This window comes from Equus caballus, chromosome 8 (genome assembly GCF_041296265.1).
Source record: "Equus caballus isolate H_3958 breed thoroughbred chromosome 8, TB-T2T, whole genome shotgun sequence".
Classification (NCBI taxonomy): Eukaryota; Metazoa; Chordata; class Mammalia; order Perissodactyla; family Equidae; genus Equus; species Equus caballus.
Window position 1 is genome coordinate 30,239,383 of NC_091691.1, and position 19,482 is coordinate 30,258,864.

The following is a 19,482-nucleotide window of genomic DNA, read 5'->3' on the forward strand; positions in this document are numbered from 1 at the left end:
CTGAGCACACACCCAGTGTCCTCCAGCTCAGGCTCCTCGCTCTGCCCACCTGCCTGGGTTCTCCTCCCTGTGTGGGGACCAGCCCCTCCCTCTCTCCACAAGGGAGCACTCCCTCTGCCCCACTGCTACGTCTGAGAGGCCCCCGCTACCCTCCCGAGGTGTCCCCACATCCCTCCTACTCCTTCACTCTACTCTGCTTTTCTTCAAAGCCCTTGTCAGTGCCTGACACCATATTCCACCTGCAGTAGGCTTTTCTCATTGACTCTCCCAGCAGCATGTCCGGGTCTACTTTGCTGAGTGCAACATCCCTGGTGCCTGGAACTGGGCCTGGTACATAGTCAGCGCTCAATCTACACTTGAATGAATGAATGAATGAATGAACAAATTGCCATGGGCCAGGGATACCCCCCGCACGTCCTGACTGTGCAGACTGCTGCTGAGGTGCACGGATATTTCCCTCTCCCTCCAGAAGGATGCCGGTGGTGAGGCAGTTCCTGGCAAGACAAGGCGGATGAGCAGGGGGCCCCCACCCCATCTCACTTTGCTCAGACTCCGATGCTCTTCCACTCCTTGGCATTTTCAATTCCACTGACCAGGAACGGGTCAGGAATATGGCTTTTTCTATTCTCCAGTTTCCACTGTGAGGAACTCTTCCCGGGGTCTTCCTCTGCGTGGCAATCTGGCTTCAGCGATTCTCCCCAATTTTCCTTGCAAGCCACGTGCCTTATTCGCTTGTCTTCCCCAGAGACAATCCCAAAGACAGACACACAGGAAAGTTGGCCCTCAAGTGCCATGAAAATGCTCCTGGAGAGTTTCCGCTCTGTTATCCTGGATTGTCCAACATCACTTTCCAGGTAAAACCATGTTCGGCCCTCCAGGCTACGTTTTCTGGGGGAAACAGCAAGCTCCCTCGTCTTACGAAGTGAGAATTACATCATCGCTCATATATCCTTTTATGTCCAGGCTGCTGGGACACTCAGGCCAGATGAGAACCTTAGGTAGCGATGTCTATCCTCCAAGCCAGCATTTTGGAGTCCCCTTTCTCTTTATCTGAATTTCCTACTTCCATTCACATCATTGGAGCACGTGATTATACGGGACAATTTTGATGATTTGACCACATCCTTGGAAAGATGATAAAAACACATACATAGATGATGAATTCATCAGTTATTATTTTTAAAAGTATAAAAACGAGGAGGATTCAGATCAGGTTAAATGTTACTGGCTTGGTTCATGCTGGGAGTTCTAGTCAGTTTCCGTATTATTCTAGATGGATTGTCTTAGAAAATGTCACCAATTTCAATATGTGTTTCACTAAAAGCTTTTATATTTTCAAGGGAAAAGATATCTTCCATTCTCAATTCAGTAGAAGCCAGTGACGCATGTGGTCTGGGAGAGTCCCCGGCTCCCCACCCTAGCAGTCAGCATCTCTGCTCCTCCCATGTGAAGGCTCGGGGTCGGGAGCAGGGCCATTGGTCCAGGTTCGGCCTCAGATGCGTGGAGATCGGAGTCCCGCATGGCCTCGCATCCTCCCCAACGGCCTCTGAGCCTGGTGACGTCCCCTCTGGCTCCCGGTAAGTCAGGTTGCCTGGAACCAGCGTGGGTTCTCATTCAGACCAAAATCGCTGACACAGAAGACCAAGCACGACACTCGGGATCCTGTGGAGGAGTCCAGGCCACTTCTGGAAACCCAAGGTCATCCTTCTCCTCAAGTGCGCAGGAGGGCAGGGCTGGGCCTCGGAGGCTCTCCACGTCAAGCCGGCTGCATCTCGGTCCAGCACACGCTCACCGCCCCCTCCGTCATCACCACTGCCGGGCTCTGCTGCTCAGGGAAAAAAGGCCACTTTTGAACAGCCCTTTATTATTATGACAAAAATGCCAGCAGAACTGCATGAAAGTCGCTGTGCTTTTCAGTCGGTATCAGCTGAGGCGATGCTTTCAAAACATGTAGTTACCCCGCGGGAGGGGACTCTTGGAGAGCCGCGAGAGTTAGCAGGTCCTGTCCAAGGGCACAGGGATCCCATCCACGCCTGCAGGGGACGGTCACCTCCCCGTCTTTCCCTCCTTCTCTCAGTCACAAAGGCTCTCGCGGGACCCGGTGTGGGAAATGGGCAGATCACAGAAGGTTTTGCAAATTCGCAACACAAGCACTTTCCTTCCTCTGCGACAGAAGCGCCCCTTGGAAAGGACGAGGCTCCTTTCATCTCCACTTCTCCCCTCTCCCCTTTTTTCACAGAGCAGAAGTCCTTTAAGAAAGAGGTCGTTTGCTTCCAGCAAGGCCCCCTCCCAGCTGGCCTGGTCCCGGCCGGTCCTGCAATGCAGGCTCCTGAGGGTCTGCACCTTGGCCTCTGAGCCCACCATCCACTCACTCGTCAAGATCGTCTCGAGAGAAGAACTGTCTGGAGCGAGTATTGAGGGCCTGGCTTTGTTCCAGGCCCGGGACTGGAGCAGGAAGGGAACGGCGCAGTGCGAGCGAGTCGGCCGAGAGCAAAGGACACGAGCCGAGAGGGCGGGAGTGGCCCGGTCCGGGCTTCAGGCTTTGGGTAAGTGAGCTGGGGGGTTGTGAGGAGGGTTTGGGGCTGACATTGGGACCTGATTCCCATTTGAACAGTACTGCCCTGGCTGTCACATGATCAACAGCCCAAAATATGTGGTGCCCGCTGGAGACCAAGGGGAGGCAGGTGCCAGAACCCTGGCCCCATAATGCTGTCACTGTCCCTACGGGGACCTCATAGCCGTTAACTCCTCCCATTCAGGCTGCTCTCCAGACGACCGTGTCCACTGACGGCCACTCACAGGCTGCCTGCCCAGCTAACGTCCTGCTGCCCCAGGAGAACATTATTGGTTCTAGAACCAGGCAGCTGGGGCCCCTGTCCCATGGGGCCAGAGGGACGTGCCATCCAGATCCTGTACTCTCCTCTCCTAGACCACAACCAGCTACCCAGACCCTGGAACTCCCTGAACCAAAGTCCCCAAGCTCACCCCAGGTCCCGCACAGGCTCCTCCCCATGGACCCCCTCAAGGGCACATGACACCCAGACGGGAGGGCAGCGAGGAACGGATGTTTGCACGGCGCGATGGATGGAACCCGGACATCAGTCTGCGGTGTCCACCGCGTGTGGGGCCCTAGTGCTGAGGCTCAAAGCCGAGGTCGGACAGAAAGGGCAGCGGGCCCCAAAGTGCCAGGCGGAGCCCACAGCCCTTCAACCTCTCCAGTGGGAGGGAAGACGGGCCCAACCGATGGCAGGCAGGCCGGGGACACAGAGGCGTGGAGGTGAGAACCACACCCCAAGCTTGGTTCACATTCAGGGCCGGCAGTGCGACAACAGGGCGCCTTGATTTTTAAATTGAGATATAATTCACATACCACGAAATGCACCCTCTTAAAGCATAGAGTTCAGTGGTTTTAAGATAATCGAAGGCTTTGCAACCGTCACAGTATCTGGTTCCAGAACATGTTCATCACCCTCCAAAGAAACCCAGTACCCCCCAGCAGTTACCGCCCACTGCCCGCCTCGCCCCAGTCCTGCCAACATCAATCTGCCTCCCCTGAGAGCTCCGGCAGCTTCCCAGACGTCACAGACGGAGCTGAAACCACTGCCAAGGAAGGCAGGCCGGTGGGCACATCGCTCTGCGTTCCGTGCTCGCGAAACGCAACGATTAAAGTCATGCAGGGACTAGATCGCAGGACTGGAGGCAATTATTATTTTATTCTTTGTGTTTAAAAAATTTTCCCACAAAGAGAATCCAATAAAAATTTAACGCTCAAAAAAAAAAGGCAAAGAATTCAATCAGCTTAACTCAGTGACATCAATAGCCAATCAACCCACCCATTAAATATTGAAGGCGACCCAGCTCACCGGGCGTGCATGAGGGGGACCCAATTACCTCGCCCTGATAAAACAATTTTCTGACTTAGCTATTCTCTTTATCATAAAGGTTATTAAACATCTGAGCAGCAGCTTAAAATTCATGAAGTTTGAAAAACCAATGTAGACACCTCGGGTCTTCCGCTCCAGCAGGCTGATTTCCATTCGGGAGGCTGCCTGGCACCTCTCGCCCAGCTGTGTTTAACATCCCAAGAAATGGAAATGCCTAATTGGCTTCATGGGTTCGCTTTCCGAAACATTTGAATTTTGTTATTTATCACTTTTTATACCATAAAAAGGGTAGAAACAGCCCCCGGAGCCCAGAATTTGGATGACGGCTTCTGGAGGAGTGTCAACCACCTTCTCTGGAACCTGGGTCCCCTTCCTCACGCCGACCCCGAGAGGAGCAGCGGGGCCCATCCTACCTTTAGGACCTGTTCTAGGTTCTCCAGCTTGGCTTGGAGCTGGTGTTTCTCCTTCACGGCCAAATCGCGTTCTCTGGTCACTACGGTGAGCGCGTGGCTGAGCCGAGCATACTCCGCCTTCACCTACAGGAGGCAAGGATGGAGAGAAGGAAGCTGTTTATGACATGGCTAACGGCTGCAGGGGCACCTGTCCCCAGCCAGCGTCTCTCACCTCCTCTTTCATTTCTCTTTGGAGAGCCTTCCCCTCCCTGGTCCTCAGACATGGACTTCACGGTGAGTCCACTCTTGCTGGGGTAAACGCATGTGACCGAGGGCTGGCCACTCATCCCCCTCAACCCACCACAGCCAGAGAGATTGGTTCAGAACTTGGGATGTGACCCAGGCCTGGCCAATCAGAGCAACCCCATCCCCTGGATATAGTGATTGGCTGGGGAGGGGCACGTGACCCAGTTGCATCCATGGAGAATGAGATATTAGACTTGCCACTGGACTTGGAAAGTTGAGGACAAACGGCTGGAGCTACAGCACCATTTGCCATCCTAAGGGAATAACCCATGTGAGAACAGAGCCAACAAAATGGATATTACCAAGAGATGCAGAGGGAGAAGCAGGATGCTGATGACATAATTTGAGCACCTGGATCAAGCTGTGCCTGAAGCTAATGTTTTCCTTTCCATTTACTTGGGACAATAGATTCCCTTTGCTTGCTTACACTAATTTAAATGGTTTTCTGCCCCTTTGAACTAAAAGTCTTAATGAATACAAAAGTGTTACCCAAATTGTCCAAGATACTAATTCTTTTGTCTAAAAATTTCACCCCCGTCTTAAAAGTGAACAAAATGGCAACAAGGCTCCGTGTGGATTAGAATGACGATGCTCCTCAGAACCGCATCCAATCTCAGACCACAGCCCCCAGGGCCGTGTTTGGAACTTGTCTGGGAGGCACCACTTCCTCTCAACCCTCCTACGGCTTCTTTGAAACAGACGAGGGCCTGCCTGCGATGGGAAGCCTTCCGCGGCTCATTCCCGTTCCATCTCACGGTGAGGCTCGTTTTAACCCAGCTGCGGGCGTACCACTTCTTTCCCTCCTCGAATGTTACAGCACGAATTACGGCTTCAGTAACAGACTGTCACAAAGTCGTGTTCGTCAGCTACAAAAGAGGTCCTTTCTGCTTCACTCTACGTACCGACTATTCATTTAACCTGACAATTTCTGCGGCCCCAAAAGAAAGGCAGGCGCCCGCCCGGCATTCCTAAATGGAACGGGGTCAGGGCAGCTGCTCTTAAGAGGTTGCGGAGGGATCTGACTCGCAGGAGTATTTTAATGCCATTTTGCTACCGCGATGCCGCAGGCGAGGCACTTGGAAAAATCCAGATGCTCCAGGTGAAAATGTCACGGCCTGTTTGAAGCGAACGGTACTCGCATCTGAACCTGGACACCGGGGCACAGGTGCAGAGCGCCATCACGTCTCACATTCTAACTGGTCAAGAAAACTAGGCTTAGGGCGTCCACGTTCGAACGCCCCAAGTCCAGTGCACACAGTAGGCGGCGTAAGCTTTCCGAGATACAGATCAGAGGGTGCCACCCTTGACTGAAGCCTCCCGTGGCTGCTACAGAAATTAGAATGAAATTCAAACTCCTGGAGTGGCCTGCGGCATCTGGCCCCCCCGCCTCTCTTGATCTGAACTGCTACCTGTCACCCCCATTCACCATGCCCAGGCCACCCTGGCCTTCTTTTTGTCCCTTAAACAAGCCAAGCTCATTCCCACCCCAGGGCTTTTGCACGTGGTATTTCCAATGCAGCACATACCTACCTACCTCCCACTCCACCCCCAATCTTTGCGGGTCTGGCTCCTTCTCATCAACTATGTTACCTAACCCACTTTAGGAAACAAATCCTCCTCACCACCTGTTCCACTCCTTCCCTCACCACTTTGCCAAGCTTTATTTCCCATGGGCATCTATCGCCATCTGAAATTATCCTGTGAGCTGCTTACGTTTCTCTTGTGGTCGCTCCCAGTTAGAACGTAAGTTCCAATTGGACAGGAGTTTTCTTTTGCAACTCAACTCTCTATCATCAGAGTCTAGAGGAGTCAGGGGTCCAGGAACGTTTTTGACGGAGTGGAAAAAGCATCGAGGGAAGCCGGGGAGTGGAAAGCTGGCCTGCATTCCTGGTAGATTATTTACATTGGTCCTTCGGGATCCACTCTCCACCGGCATCCATCTGCCCTGGGCCTCAGGAGGCCGATCTCTGGAACAATCCAGCTCCTAATTAGGTTTGGCCAGCAGGAGAGACCAGCTGGAAATCCGGGCGCGGGCAAGAGCGCGGTCGATGTGAGCTCCCTCCCTCCTTGCCCTGCCTGCAGGGGTCGTCCGTGCAGGAGAGAGCTCACCCCACAGGCCCGAGGCTGCCAACCCCCCAGGGCTGCCGGCAAGTGGCTGGGAGCTGGGGTCTCAGGATGGCCTCACCCTTCCCTTGCTGAAAAGAGGGGCTTGCTGTGTCCAGACTGGCTGCACAGACCTCGTGGTCTGAGCGGGCCACCTGCTCTCCTGCAGGGAGTTGGGAATTCAGGGGGGGGGCCAGGCAGAGGTGCCTACGTGATGGCCCCCTGGGCGGCGGTCTCTGGGGGCTTCTCTGGGAGACGACACATCATGGGTGCTGTCGCAGCTGCAGGAATCAAGTTTGTCCTGTGTGGCTCCCCGGGGGGCTCTGGAAGCCTGACCCTGCTCCCCACCCCCAGTGCCATCCCCTTCGCTGGCAGCTCCTGGCATCCTTGTGCTGTCATAAGTCACAGCCGTGAGCGTGACTGTGTGCTGGGCCCTGAGGGTCCCCCTAGCGCGCCATCCAACCTGGGGGTCGTCTTGGGGACCCCAACACAGTGTCCTTCTACCGCAGCCACGGCTCCAGCCGGGAGGGCCTCTCCCACATGCTCTCCCTGTCCCCCTGGGTGGATCATGGCGCCCTGGCTACTGCTGCCCCAGGCTCCCCTACCCTGCTGGTTCCTGGACCCCACCACACCTGAAACCCTGAAGCTCCCCTCCATACCCAGTGCGAAGGTGTCATTGATTTCCTCCTGGGCGTCTGGTGGGTAAAATCTGTGAAAAAAATCTAATGGCAGAGGAGCACAATGACTTGCCTGAAGACCACACGTCAGGAGACGGGTTCCGGACACAGAGGCAGACTCCTGTCGGGTGGCGAGGCCGACCTGGGTCTCAGGTTTTGTGTGCAGAACTCACTGACTTATGGACGTTTATTCATGATCGGGTCCCTTATAAGAGCACGGGGCAGTCAGGAGTCACCCACCAAGGGCACTGCCCAGGGCTTTGGTCAAGAATGGATAATCCCCAAGTGCAGACAGGCCACAGTCCAGCCGTGAAGCTGGAAACTGACCGGCAGGCACAGATCGCTGCCCCACAGGGATGCTGCAAAGCGCGGTTAGGGCAGACGTGGGAGGGTCAGGCCCACCGTCAATCCTGTTTACCTCACAATGTTGCTAATAGGCTGTCCTTCTGTTGTGGGAAATACTGTGTTCATTGCGGTAATTTAACAAAAAACAATAATGTTGGGGAGAAAAACCGAGTTTTCCTGGTCTTAAAGTCAGTGCTTTGAAGGAAAGCAGAAGAGGACGAGGCAGAAAATGCAGAGGCTTCTGGGCAGCCGGAAGGGTCTGGAAGTTGATGGCACTGACTCCTTACTAGACCTCATGACACACCGTGATTGTGGTTTTGCATTTATTTCTTCGACTTAAAATTTCCCATCGTGTCCCCTTTACGTTCATCAGGACAATTAAGGTCATTTCTCTGGTTTGCACCGATGGCAAGAAGGTCTCTTGGAAGGAGGACAGGAGGTAGACAGAGGGACTGGGGTTTTTGGAGACTGAGGTCGGCTGAATGACGGGCCCACAAGGATGTCCACATCCTAACCTGGGAACCTGTGAACATGTGACCCACCCGGCAAAAGGGACCAGCAGGGGTGACTCAGTCAAGGATCTTGAGTTGGGACACGGTCCTGGATTCTCCAGGTGGGACCAGTGTACTGACAAGTGTCCTTGTAAGAGGGAGGCAGGAGAGTCGCAGTGAGAAGAGAGACTCTGAAGACCCTATTCTGCCAGCTTCAGAGATGGAGGAAGGGCCCACAAGCTAAGGAACGCAGGCACCTCTAGAAGCTGGAAGGGGTGAGGACACGGTTCTCTCCCAGAGCCTCCAGAAGGAGCGCAGCCCCGACACCGGGATGCTCGGATTTCTGTCTTAGAATCTCAAAGACCCACCTCTCACGTGAACGATATCTTGTGATCAGCTGCTCTCTTTCCCGAGAAACGAGAGCTCTCTACTGCTGCTGGCCACAGGCTTCAGCCACCGTCGGCTCCCTTAACTTGGTCCACACCTGTGGAAACGGCCCTGAGTTACACTGCCCATCGCTTTTTGGGGTGTGCCGTCTCTCCTGCTGGGACCCAGGTTGACACCCCAAGTGACACGGTTCTCCAATGACAGGCGAGCAGGACCCTCTGGGGAACACCGACCCTACGTGGACACAGTGCTTCGTGAGAGAGGCTTCGGCTGTTCTTCCAGCTGTGGCAAGGATGTCATTCCTGTCACTGTGATCACAAAATCCATGGCCTGGCAGGACGGCGCTGGAGGGGCGGGAACCTGTGTCCTCGTCCGTCTCCAGCAGCTGCCTCTGCCCTGGCTCTGGACTTCTTGTTGCATGAGAACAACTCGCCCCTAGTGTTTCCACCATGGAGCTCCGGTCCCTGTTATATCGCCTGGAAAGATCCCAGCCGAGGAACCCGGAGGAGGGCGTTCTCTCTGCTCTGCTGGGATGCAGGGCTGATGCCTCCACACAGACACCCTCTCGACTTCGGCACAGGGGCCGCTCACAGGGCGGGTGCCTCAGGGCCTTCGCTTCACTGCCCAGCTGGCCCCTCCAGCCTTGATGGTGCCAGGAGCCTCGGTGGAGAGGCCCATTGGCTCATATGTCCCCTGGTCCCCAGCTGCCTGCTGTTGGAGCTCCAAGCTGGTCACTTTCAGGACCCAGGACGCTCCCGTAAAGCCAACCCATGTCTCGGTCACAGTTACACTTGGACTAGAACATTCTCCTGGAAACCGAGCCAGGTATTCACTTTCTAACGAAGAGAGACGTCTTGGAACAGCAAAAAGGACTCGGAGATTTTCACTAAGATGTATAAGCTGCCCCCCCCCCCAAAAAAAGAAAAAGAAAGTTCCTAGATTTTAAAGTCAGGGGCCCAGACAGGTCCTCATTCGCCCTGATTAAATGGAAAGCTGCGGACAGTCCACTCTCACAAAACTGGTTTTTGACGAAGGAAAAATAGACGATAGTCAGGTGAGCCCGCTGGGCGAGGGCCCCAGGCTTCCAAGCAAAGGTGCTTACCCTGCAAACCAAACATCCACAGGTGTCACCCCTATTGAGCCCATAATTTCCTCACAGTGAGATAAAGAAGAGGGACCCACAGCCAGGGAGCTTCGCGATCATCGTTCACACCAGCGATTCTTAACTGGACCCGGAATGCTGGTCAACAGGGAAGAGGAGTTCATAGGTCGTAGGTTCGAGGTCATGAATTTAACGACCTACACAGTACCTGGCTCCAAACTCAGGGTGCCACCAGGTCTGGCCGGCTGCCCGAGACCCGTCATCACCCACAGACACAGCGACACATTAATTCCCTGGGGCACCGGGTCCAGCCACTCAACTCACATCTGTGTTGAAATACAGATCGTGGTGGCAGCAACCGTGGCACCGGGTGGAAATGCAGCCTGAAACACTTGGCAGCAGTTACTCAGTGAGAAGCTACCTTTGACCTCTGAGCTGCTACAGGAACAGCGCCCAGCTTAGGAGGAGTTTAATGAACCCAGGGGAATAAGAACTTTGAATCATTTTTCTGAAATCCACAAGAAGTCAGGTTTGCAGGCCTCCAGGTCCATCGAACACATCCATTGCACCGAGTCCTGGATCCCTGGCTCGTCGATTTCCTCCCACGGGGCTCCCTGCCCGAGGGAATGCAATCCAATGCTGCAGCCTCAGTAGCAGAGAGCAAAGCCTTGCCGGGCCGGCTTCGGGGAGGACACTGCCTACACATCGCCTCGCCTCCGTAACTAAGGGTTCTGGTCTCTAATTCTGCCTTCCTGATCAAGGCTACTAGAGGGCAGCCTGCAAACCCAAGCCAGAGTCAGACTGAGAACTGGGAGTTCCCAGACGTCGTCCTGGGACCAGGAGGGGTCCTCGCGTGTCAGAGTCACAGAGCAGGACCCCATGAACCTGGGGGGCCGTAGGCGAAATTTCCTGCCCCTTCCGCCCCAGCTCGGCCCCAGGGACAGCCTCTGGGGAGGCGCCGTTTCTCACGGTGACTCTCCCGCACACAGCCCGCCCATGAAGAAACACGCACAGGGGCGGACAGGCTCTCCTGCGCCCCCTCAGAGCTCTGCCATCGCAGTCTGTGCTGGTGAGTCACTGCCGCCCGCACACACCCTGCAGAGCCCAGGGAAGGCGAGCTCGCTTTCCGGGCCTCAAAGCCTGTGTGAAAGGCCGAGGCGGGGAGGCCGCAGGGGAAACAGTTTCAAACCTTCAGTGAAAAGCTCACATCAGATTCTGTGAGAATCCCATGGAGCAGCGATGCCCATCAGCACAGCTGCAAAGCCAGTCTGGGAAAGGAGATCGGCGCCTCGGCCGGCCACCCGGAGCTAAGAGTCCACCCACCGCCCCAACCAGCACCCGCAGCTCCTCGGCCTCACAAAGCTGGAATCTGTCATCTGAGCAGAAGAGAGAGGCCATCCCAGGGTCAACTCTCCCTACAGTCAGCTCCCACCAGCCCTAGGGTCAGCCTGCATTGGATGCCGGCAAACCACCTTTATTTTACATTTTTATTTCTGTTTAAAGAAAAACACTCCTGGGCTGAGAAGGTCGCTAAGCCTCATTAGGCATTCACCCCTCAGTGAGAGTGTGGTTAGCAGAGTTTTCCCTGCGGGCAGGTTGGAAAGGAAAGAGGACGGAGGGAGTGGGAGCTGGAGGGAATACAGGGAAAGCACTAAATGGAGAGATGCGGATGAACTTACAGCGCATCTTTTAAAAAAATACTGTGGTCAAATACACAGAACATAAAATTTACCATCTTAACCATTTTTAAGTGCACAGTTCAGTGGCATTAAGTACATTCACCTTGTTGTGCAACCATCACCACTGTCCAGCTCCAGAACTTTCCCAAATGAAACTCTGTCCCCATTAAACACTAACTCCCCCCCACCAGCCCCGGGCACCCGCCATGCTGCTTTCTGTCTCTATGAATCTGACTCCTCTAGGGACCTCCTGTGAGTGGAATCATGCCGCAGTTGTCTTTTGCGACTGGCTCATTTCACTTTCCATGACATCCTCAAGGTTCATCCATGTTCTAACATGTGTCAGAATTTCCTTCCTTTTCAGGGTTGAATAATACTCCACTGTGTGGACAGGCCACGTTGGTTTATCTGTTCATCTGCTGATGGACACTTGGGCCGCTTCTGCCTTTTGGCTATTGTGAATAATGCTGCTGTGAATGTGGGCCCACATGTATCTCTTCCAGATCCTGCTTTCATTCTTTTGGACATACACCCAGAAGCGGAAATGCTGGACCATGCAGTACTATTTCTAACTTTTTAAGGAACTGCCATCCTATTTCCTTAGGGGCTGCACCATTTTACATTCCCACCACCAGTGCACAAGGGTTCCCATTTCTCCACATGCAGGTTCTCCACACACGACAGCAAAGGCTCTGCCCCCTTGGGGCTGACTTTCTTGTAGGAGGGACAGACAAACACATAAATGAAGACACGTGACAGACTGAGTGATAGATACAAGCAAATAGCAGCCGGGTGAGGTCACACAGATAGAAGGAGGAGTGATGGGGACGCAGATGGGGCAGCCATCTGTGGCTGGAGAGTCTCGCTGAGGAGGTGGCTCTCAAGCTGAGAGAGGAACGGCAAGAAGCTGCCAGCTATCTGAAGACAGAAGTTCTGAGCAGGGGAAACCGTCGAGAGCTGAGACAAGCTTGGTGGTCAGAGGGGCTGCAACTTCATGAGGCACACGTGGAGCAAGACGGCGGCCACGGGGAGGGCTTGCATCTTCATCTGTGGGGGCACTGGAAGGTCTATTCAGAGGAGCAGTGTGACCTCAGGAGGAGCAATGTGTACCACAAGATCACTCTGGCTGCTGCTGGAAAACGACGGTGGGATGACAAGAAGGGAGGTAGACAGGCTAATTCGGAGACTGTTCCAGCATCTGGGCAAGAGAGACTGGCGGCCCGGAGGGTGTGACAGCAGTGGAGCAGGGAGAAGATGGTCTGGGGTCTGCTGGTGCTGACGTCACTTGGGGTGAGTCAGATGTAGGAGTGGGGCAAGGAAGCGTCCAGGATGGCTCCCAGCAGCTCGGCTTGAGCAGTCGGGTAGAACTGCTCACCCGTTTACCAGGATGTGAAAAACTGGGAGAGGAAATGGTTCAGGAGAGTGCACATCCAAAGTTTTGTTCTGGCCTTGCCGTGAAGAATATGACCCTAGTGGATGTCCAAGTGGGGACAGCTGGTAGACAGTGGACAAGGCAGTATTGAGTGCCCATGTAGTGGTCATAGGAAGAAATGTAAGGGGCAGGACCCGGGGTCACCCTCCATCGGTTGAGTGATTCCTCCCCTCCCTGCCACCCCCGGGTCCTGATGGCCCATGAACGGAGGAGGTCAGTTACCTTGTCGCGATGCCCGGCCCTTGCGGGAAGGCCTGCATAATGGGGTCTCAGGCGATGCTCTCCCTGGACAGCATCCTTCAGTTCATTCTCCTAGGACAAAAGGAAAGGGCATGGTGAGAGGACTCCCCAGCTCCAGAGACACATGGAGCATGGTGGTCGAGGGCTCTGATGTGAAATTAGACCCGGGGTTGAGTATGATTCTGCAATTCACAAGCCATGTGATGTGGGACTGGTGTCTTTCTTCTTTCTGAACCAGAGGTTTCCTATCCTACAAAATGGGAGTAAGGATACTTTATGATGCTGTTATAGGAATATAATAAGATGATAGACACTAAGCACACAGTGAAGTGCTCGGCAGACGAACCACATCTGATACGTGACGTGCTTCCCTGCATTACACCCTGGTATCCTAATGAGGCGACAGAACTACTGTCCCATCGGAGCCGTCGAGTCAAGCTTTACCTACTCTTTTCCCCACCAACACTCCAAATACATTGCCAAATAAACAACAGAGAAAATTTTTAAAGGTTTGTTCTGCTCAGAAACAAGATAAAAATCTATGAGGACTATGAATGGCTGGCACACATGTGGTGAGTGGAATTCCTGGGACCAGCCAGATTCTGAGTCCAGAAACAGGCAGAGAGAACTTGGAGTCCATTTCTTTTTAGGATATGTGGGACTTAAGTGCCCCACATGACACTAGAGACCCGAGCAAAGGTCACCGCCTGCCTGAGGCTGAGGTCAAGCTCCAAAGAAAGCTTGTGCCCAGAGCTCTGGCTTCTATAGGGTAACACCTAGAGAGGCAGAGGCCCAGACCTGCTGGTTCAGTGTCTGGGCTGGGTCTCTCCCTAGTGTCAGTGCTACAGGAACCCTGAGCCACCAATAACAAAACCTAATTCAAGGCCGGGAGCATCCAGGGTGTGGGACAGTAACTCCAAAGAGGTAAGATGGGGGCAGGTGAGGACAGACAGACAGAGATTGGGGGTAAAAACTGTCCATTAAAGATGAGTCTGAAAATAGAAATTCCAAACACATAAAGAAAAATCACGCTACCAAAGAGATCCAAGAAGATCAATTACCAGGATGAATTCACTCCAGAGGAAATGAAAATAGTAAAGCGACCTGAAAACAACTCCAATAAGGCAGTGGAGGGTCCTTGCAAAGACAGAAGGGGCGACGTCCACTCAGAAAGAACAAGAAAGAGGTGACAGGGACACACAGTGGCCCGGGGAGGAAGGCCCTGCATGCGCGGCCTCGGCCTCCAGCAGCAGGTCTGAGGCCCCTCCTCACGTGCATCTGTGGGCTTGCTCTCTGTTCACTCCCCAGACCAGCTCCCGTGCGGGCACCACGGCCCAAACTGAGGGGTGAGCCCCCTTGGTGACACTTCGAGGGCTCCGACCACACTCACCACAGGAACTGGGTGGGCAGTTGTGAGGTTCCACACACCTCCCCAAGGAGCAAGGCTCTCCCAGCTGCTCTCAGGTCCCACGTTTTGGTCAATCTCCCCTCCCCTCGGCCACAGCCATGACGAGCTCCTCCACTTCTTGGCCCCCACAGTTTCACGGGCACGAAGCACAAGGAAGCAACCTCCGAATACCCCCTGTGCTGCTCCGTTTTGTGAACAGGGATTCCCCAGCCTAGGGGAAGGTGCTTGACAGCGTGGCCTTCACCTCCCCTTCTCTGGGATGTTCCCAATAGCATATACTCATCATTATCTTTCTCAAGTAAAGCAAATTACAACGTGGCTCCTTAGGAGAACTGTGGACATTCTGTGGGGCACGTCCCAAGGATGAGAATCACTGGGCATCTTCTGGGGATGGGTGTACTCATCGAAGCACCTGACCCTTGACCTTGGAGGCCTTAGGTGCCCTAAGGTCAACTAAGGCAGCAATATCTCAGAGAATTACAGAAGTTTTAAATAGGGGTAGAATATAGGTTCTGAGGACCAACTGCCTAAATGCAAACTCTAGCTCTTCGCTTGTGAGCCGTGTGGTCTCAGGTGGGTTCCCTGGTATCTCTACGCCCTCTGAGATCTAAGGAGGTGAAAGTGCCCATCCAACTAGATGTAAAGGTTAAGTAAGATAATTCCTGTAGCGCTCCAAGCATACTTGCGTGCACACGACCACAGCTCACACAGGTGGTCCCCTTCCTTGCTGAAGGCACCCTACTGATGCCCGCATCTTCCACCTTCTGCCACGGACCCACCACTCAGCTCATGCGTCACCCCCCTTTGCGTCTCCCTTAGGAGAATGGATTGCAAGAAAGGATCATTGGGAAGAGAAATGGGGCTGGCTCAGTCATCCAATTTCCTGGTAGTTGTAGCAAAGTTGCATTCATCTATTTTATTTATATTCCATCTCAGCAATTCAAAGTCAGCTGCTTAACCTGATGAAACCAACCTTCCCAAGAAAAAAAGCTCAGGTCTAAATCCAGCCCAGGAAACTCTGAACCATGGCGTCACCATGCAAAGGGAGAGCAACGTCGCCATCCCTTCCCAAGGCAGCCTCCCCAATGGGTCCAGGCACGAAGTGGTGCTTCAGGGTGCTACATACGCTACTGGTCCCCCCACTGCGATAAGTCAGTCACAGAAAGAGCTGCTGAAAGGCAAAATCATTCCCAAACAAACGATCCCCACCCCCGTGCTTGCAGTCACGAAACCCCTGAGCAGAGAGCAAAGCCCTCCACACAGCCAGGCTGAAGAAGACCCACGTCTCGCCAGGACGTCCATTCCAGCAAAGGCCAGAGAAGAGGGAAGATGCCAGCCCAAACCTACACAGATTGTGTGACTTATCCACCAGACTATGAGCATCTCGCTTTCTCCATACGTGTTGCTCACCCCTGAAAAAGCCCAGAGGTGGGTGTGGAACGGGGGGACCTGAGGTTCCGTCCTCAGTGCTGCAGGTTCAGCACACTAGTCCTCCCGCCCCCTCACGGGAGCAGGGCACGGACGCCACTCTGACATGCACGCATTCGCAGTACTTGGGCGAAATATCAGAAAATGGCTACTGCTCATGCTTCCGATCCTGTTAAGATGCTGAAAAGCAGGGAGACTTACCCTGGAAGTCCTCATCTCTGACACTGTGCAGGACCAGAGCTGCCCACCCAGGGAAGCTGTCACTGCTCCAATTAAATCCAGCCTTTCTGAGTTAATCAGCGCCACCAAAGAAATGCAACCAAGAAAAATACAGATCACCTCATGTATTGGTCGCATGCTTGAGACCAGAAGTCCCCCAAAAGATGTGGGCTTGCAGTCGCAACACGACAAAACGAGACTCTCCCAACGGGCGCGGGTGGCACCCGCTATGACAACTCACAGGAGGAGGAGGAGGAGGATGCAGTGGATTTAACATAATCTGACACTCCTGTCTGATCAACAAGGCTCTCCACAGCCTGGGGTAAGGTGGCCAGCCACCTCGGAGCCTCAGGTCACAGGTGGGCACGCGCAGCCATCCTGCCATGTCATTTATGCCCCCGTTGGCTTTCCCTGTTGTGGGGGTTGACACTGCTGACTGCTGACCACATCTGAGCGCCTGGGAATCGGTTTGACAATGCACACCCACAGCCTGGAGATGGGGAGCTGTGACTCAGGCATCGCCAGGACTGTGATGACGAAGAGCCCTCGGAACACAAGCTGCACGAAACCGCCCTCCAGCCCAGTCTTCTCGACCTGACACGACGACCGAAGAGAGAAGCCAGCCTCTGCACATCTGTTCACGTCTTTGGTAATGGAACAGCTCTCCTGTTCAGGGGAGAATTCTTAAGCATTGCAATGGGAACAGTTTGAGTCTCGGATCCTTTAAGTTTAAAGCCATTCAAAGTAAGAGGGTTTAGCATTTACCAAACACTGGCTGCATAACGAGACAGGGCCTGTGAATCCAAATGCACAGTCCGTTGACTTGAATTGTCTGCAACCACAGATACGAAGGGATAAGATCCTTACGGATGGTCCACTTCACAGACGAACATAGAGAGGTGAGGACCAGCTCCAGGCAGGCTGACGCGAGAGTTCTAGAGTCTGACTTGAGGACTGCTGGCACCGTGTACCCTGACCTCCCTCAAAGGGCAGCCACAGAAAGGGCCAGCAAAGGCGACTTTATTCCATTCGTACCCACTAACACATTAAATCAGGATAGCCTTATTTGATTTTCTGTCTCCTGTTTAGCAAAACTGTGGGCAAAAGTACATTCTGATGAACACAAGGGAGGAAGAAAGGGGCTGAGGCAGCAGCTGAGAATTCAAACGCCTCAGGGAACAGCAGGAAATATGAAAGGGCAGATGGGGCCAGGCCTAGAACATTCTAGAGTGATGGGGAGTGCAGCACTTGGTGAGGCTCATGCCCATGTAAAGAGCAGCTGCAACCCGCTCCAAGCTCTCGGTGCAACGTAGGGATGGGCACCTCACCAGCTCTTCTGGGGTTTTGGGAGCTGGGACTCCGGATTTCCACCTGAAATGTCCCTGTTTTTAAAAGTTGGCTGTTGATTCCAATAAACACACACACCACATACTCCCTCCGTTAATAAACATGTCTACAAGTTGAATGGGCTTAAAAATGGGGCGCTTCGTAAAAGAAGTCAGACTTGATTAGAAGCCAAGTTTTAGCAGGGAGAGGTGTGGGTGCAGGAAACCACAGGGCCGTGTGAATTCCCCATGTGCAGGGAGAGAAAGGGGGACAAGGAAAAGGTAAATTTTTCCACTTGTGCCTAATTCTGTCTTGGTTACCTGCTATGGACTGAGCCGTATCTCCCACAAGTTCGTATGTTGAAGCCCTGACACCCCAATGTGACTGTTTATTTGAAGATGGGGCTTTTAGGAAAGAATTACAGTTACATGAGGTCATAAGGCCTGATACAATAGGCCTGGTGTCCTCATGAGAAGAAGAGATGCCGGAGAGCTCTCTCCACTCACGCACAGAGTCGAGGCCACGTGAGGACACAGTGAGAAGGCGGCTGCCAAGAAGCCAGGAAGAGGTCTCACCACACACCAACCCGACCAGCACGTTGACTTCCAGCCTCCAGAACTGCGAGAAAATACGTTTCTGTTGCTTAAGCCACTCAGTCTGCAGTTTTTTGTTATGGCAGCCAGAGCTAAGACAGTACCCCTGCCTAAAACGTGGAGAGGTGGCCAGAGTTTCCCCAAGAGCAGCCCAAGGGCTTGTGGAGGAGGAAACGGGGTCTTCAGAAGACCCCACCCCTCCCCATCAAAGCTCTAATTGAATCCACATTTCCACGGATGTTGGCGGGTTGATGGAAACAGTGACCCTCAGGGGAAATCCAGTTCAGACTGAAGGTGGCAACATTCACGGGAGCAGCAGAGGATGAAGACAGGCACACTGGGAAGGAGTGAGGGCTGGAGAGATGCGCAGAGCCCTTCGGGGAGGAGACCTCATGGGGGAGATGACCAGAGGGCCCACGGTCACTTACACGGCTGCTACAACTCACGGAGCGTCCTCTGAGCCAGGAGCTGGTCTGAGCTCTTTGCTTTCTTCTTCTTCTTTTTAAAATCTCGTCCAGTTATCACAACATCCTTTTGGGGTGGACACTATTATGCCTTCTTGGCACACAAGGACACTAGGGCAGCAAGAGCTCAGCAACCTGAATCAGTAGCCTCCACGCAGCAGGTGGTGTGATTTGAACCCGGGCAGGCGGCTCACAAGTGTGAGACCACTCTGTTCCCTGTGCTCCCACGCGCCTCTCCTTCTCTTTCTGAACTGCAAGGTCCAGCAGGTTTCCTGGTCCTGAGGGCTGCGCACAGGCTCAGAAATGCCCCCAGCTGGGAGGGGTACGGGTTCGGGAAGACCTGGGGCAGTGTTCCTCAGGCTGGGGACTGCAGATACAGTGTTGGGGGGGCCTACGAAAATATTTTATTGGTATTTGTTATTTCCATGAAATCTAAAAAGAATACATAGAAGCATATTCTGTACAGCCTTATCACTCAGTACCACAAGCCAGTGCCTGCATTTGTGTTGTGTGTATTATTGCACAGGCTTGCAATTTACCGTCTTGACTGCGCTGAGACAATGAAAAGACGACAAAGGCTAATATGCACCGTGCTTCTGCACATAATGGAACCAAATGACTTCACCTGTGCTTAAGTATCAAAGATTTTGCAGGAGTTTGAAACAGATGCAACTGTAGGAACATTGACTCAACTGTCAAATGGCACCATCTTTACTTAAGGGAAAACGCAGTTTAAATAAAATAATGTCATCTGACATATTAAATTACAGTAACTCTAGATTTTGAACTTTGTTGGCTCCGTGCATTTGTTTCCCTCTAATCTGTTCATTCATTTTGGCTTAATGATTTAGAAACACTGTACAAATTTTACAAAACAGTTTTATCACCAGGCACATGTAATTACATTATGAATTATAAATATATGATCATATTGTGTCCAAATATAATATAGATTATGTAGTTATAATATGCAAGTCTGGTAAAATCATATTATATAAGATTGATG

General features: G+C 53.1%; 1 protein-coding gene across 31 annotated transcripts in view; it reads right to left on the reverse strand.

Moving 5' to 3' along the window:
* The window catches only part of RIMBP2 (RIMS binding protein 2), a 250,731-nt gene that overhangs the window by 95,143 nt on the left and 136,106 nt on the right, over positions 1–19,482 (reverse strand). For 20 of the 31 annotated variants that reach the window (XR_011441402.1, XM_070275539.1, XM_070275533.1 and 17 more), the window contains exons 2-3: positions 13,021–13,110; positions 4,298–4,420 (exon numbers count right to left, since the gene is read on the reverse strand). Coding sequence is in view for 6 of the 31 variants with exons in the window: in XM_070275528.1 (XP_070131629.1) it covers positions 4,298–4,420; positions 13,021–13,110; positions 16,076–16,231 (369 nt within the window). In the remaining 25 variants the exon portion in view is untranslated. Of the gene's footprint in view, positions 1–4,297; positions 4,421–8,566; positions 10,184–13,020; positions 13,111–16,075; positions 16,571–19,482 lie in introns of those variants that run through there. The other 11 variants (XR_011441401.1, XR_011441400.1, XR_011441399.1 and 8 more) reach the window with 9 other exon arrangements.